This window comes from Capsicum annuum, chromosome 1, assembly GCF_002878395.1.
Source record: "Capsicum annuum cultivar UCD-10X-F1 chromosome 1, UCD10Xv1.1, whole genome shotgun sequence".
Classification (NCBI taxonomy): domain Eukaryota; kingdom Viridiplantae; phylum Streptophyta; class Magnoliopsida; order Solanales; family Solanaceae; genus Capsicum; species Capsicum annuum.
In genome coordinates, this window is record NC_061111.1 from 60,851,330 (window position 1) to 60,854,728 (window position 3,399).

General features: G+C 27.0%; 1 protein-coding gene across 1 annotated transcript in view; it reads right to left on the minus strand.

Annotated features, from left to right (window-relative positions):
- Window positions 1-519: 519 nt before the first annotated feature.
- Window positions 520-3,399, minus strand: part of LOC124897713 (probable serine/threonine-protein kinase PBL16) — a 7,952-nt gene continuing 5,072 nt past the window's right edge. Inside the window, exons 4-5 of the mRNA XM_047410965.1 lie at window positions 3,000-3,133; window positions 520-540 (exon numbers count right to left, since the gene is read on the minus strand). Coding sequence (XP_047266921.1) covers window positions 520-540; window positions 3,000-3,133 — 155 coding nt within the window. The remainder of the gene's footprint in view (window positions 541-2,999; window positions 3,134-3,399) is intronic.

Genomic DNA, 3,399 nt, shown 5'->3' on the forward strand with positions numbered 1-3,399 from the left:
AATGTCATTTCTTTTTTCAATTTCTCATAGTTCTCCAACCTATCACTTAATACCATTCTCATTTTTTTACCAATAATTTCAAGTCCTTCATCATACTCAACATCAGATGAAAGATCAGCGTCAGAATTACTGTCATTAACAAGTTCATTATCGGATCCTATTTCAACATCAACATGATATGTTTCTAGATGATGAAGAATGCTATGAGTATGAATTGTCAAGTCTAATTCATCTACAACAACTAAGTGAATTATTTTAAACTCATGGTAAGTAAGGCCTTGCAAAGCCCTAATACCATCATCTCCATCAATTATGTAGTACCTGCAAGATGGTCCAACATCTAAGAGTTGTTTAACTTTGAAAAAGACCATCTCTTTTATATACTCTTCACATACGTCTTTGTAAGACAACAGATTCGATCAAACCCATGCCAAAATTGCACCAGATATTTAGAATACAATAAATCAGGGGAAAAGACCCATTTAATCTCATAGTTGAATAACAAATTCAACTTGTCAATCATTCTTCAACAGAGTTCACCTGCAAAGAAAAAGACATAAAAAATGAGGGCTCCATATTAGCAACATACAAATAAAGCAACAATCGTAAAATCTAACAAATTGATAAAACATGTAGGGAGAACAAAATCATAAAAAGATGAAATTTACACATCACCATTTTTACACCATTTATAAAGCTAAAAACGTAAATAGAATACCCAACATATTTCGGGACCACACAAAAAAAATCAAAAAAAATAAAAAAATAGAAATTCTATGATGTTAAAGTTGACTTTAACACCATTTACACAGACAAAAACGTGAAACCTACATGACTATGTACTCCATCTATACAAATTATCACCCACAAATCAAATTAAGTACATACTAATTTGTAACCTTGAAATAGAGAACTAACTTTTTAACTTCTTAAACGAACATGAGAAATTCGTTTGTCTTCTTGAATTGAAGGTAAAAGGTTGAAGAAGATGAATAGATTAAGTAGTTGGACTAAGGGTTTTTGAATTTTTAGGTTATTTGATCGATAGTGTGGAAAGATAATATGGTGATATTAAATGGGTGTGGGTTGAATATTTAATGAACCAGATATTAAATGGGTCTCGTATTTTTTATTTTAATTAATAGTGATTTATTTTACTTAATAACGTAGACTCTAATAAGAGGCCACGTGGCAAAGTTTTTTTTAAAAACTCACAGCTAAAAAATAATGGCATAGATGGGCTGGTTTTATAACGGTGATGACATAAATGAGCCGAACATTTAACAGACAACATAAATAAGCCATTTTTGTTAGTTCAATGGCATATTTGGGCCTTTTTCCTTGATAAAATTGTTGTTAGTTACATATTTACTGGTTATGATGAACAAAGAAAATGATAGACGTGCTATGACCCTTTCACTAATTAAACATATATATCAATACTAGTCGGCTTACGCCGTACTACCACGGCACAATTTTGATTCTTAAAAAATTACGTTATGTATAATTTTATCATTTAGTTAAAACCTGTATTTGTTTGGTTGATAAATTCTAAGTTAGGCATATACTATTATATTTAGATTGATGAAATTTGTATAATAATATTTTAAGTTGCTAAAACTTTTGTTGCATTGATAGTCAATGATATTTTTAAATAATTTTTTTAATTACTGTGATTTATAATATTTTTTATTTTGTTCTACTAATTAGAAGTAACATAGTAAAATTATTGTAACAAATACTTGTGAAAATTTATTAGATGGTCCCACATAACACGTCAAGTTAATTTAAAACATCAAAAAAAATTTATATTTTTTAAGTGTTCTTGTATAAGACGTTAAGTTGATTAAAAATATCAAAAAATAATTTATCATTTTATGCCTATTTTATTTTTTATTAAATATTATTAATTTTTAAATACTTAAATGACTTATAAAAATATCAAAAAATAATTTATTATGTTATGTCTATTTTATATTTTTGTTAAATATTATTAATTTTTTAATAATTCAATAATTTATAATAACTATTTATAAGTGATATAGTAAAATCATGATTGAAGCAGCTGAAACAGTTATGTCATAAATGTTTATTTTAATTTTTTTAAATATTTTTAATTATTTAATATGTAAATGACTTATATTAATTAATTAGGGTAATATGGTAAAATCACAGTTGAAGCAGCTGAAGCAGACATGTCGATCTCCTACATGCTTACTAAACTATTGGTTGACAAATTTTAGGTTAGACATATATTATAATATTGAGATTGATAAAATTTGTATAACAATATTTTAAGTTGTTAAAACTTTTGTAACATTGATAGTCAATTATATTTTTTAAATATTTTTTTAATTACTGTGATTTATAATATTTTTTCTTCTGTTCTACTAGTTAGAAGTGACATAGTAAAAATATTATAGAAAATACTTGTGAAATTTTTGTAAATGGTCCCATAGAAGACGTCAAGATAATTTAAAATATCAAAAAATAATTTATATTTTTAAGTGGTCATTTATAAGACGTCAAGTTAATTTGAAACATCAAATAATAATTTATCATTTTATATCTATTTTATATTTTTTTATTAAATATTATTAATTTTTTAATACTTAAATGACTTATAATAATTAATTATGAGTGATATAATAAAATCAAGGTTGAAGCAACTGAAACAGTCATGTCATAAATGTCTATTTTAATTTTTTATTAAATATTTTTAATTTTGTAAACGTAAATGACTTATAGTAATTAATTAGGGATGATATAGTAAAATCACGATTGAAGCAGTTGAAGCAGGCAACACAAGTAGGCGCGTAGACCTGTTGCATGATTATTTCCTCTTATTATTAGTACTAAATGTAGAAGCCCGCGCTAGCGCGGGACCAATAATGGCGACGTTGCTATGATTTATAATCGTTAATTTTGTATGTCGCTGCCAGAATTGCATCAAATTTTGACAAAAGCATTGCAATAAGAAATTGATTTCATCAATCCACAGGTAAAGGCATTGCAGTTTTGTGAAGGTCCTGTTGTTGGGCTGGTCTAGATTTGTCAAGTGATTTTCTTCCTGTGAGAAGCTCGAGAAGAATACGATCAAAACAATAAACATCACTCTTAGGAGTCAAATGGCCTGTAGATAATGCAGCAGTATTAGCTGTGAAAATAAATAAATAAATGAAAATAATATTTGGAGGATTATTGGATATAATTCAAGAATGCCAATATGATTGTGTCAGCATAAGAAGTTCGAGAAGAATACGATCAAAACAATAAACATCAATCTTAGGAGTCAAATGGCCTGTAGATAATGCAGCAGTATATTTGGAGGATTATTGGATATAATTCAAGAATGCCAATATGATTGTGTCAGCATATTTGCACCAAATACAGCTTAGT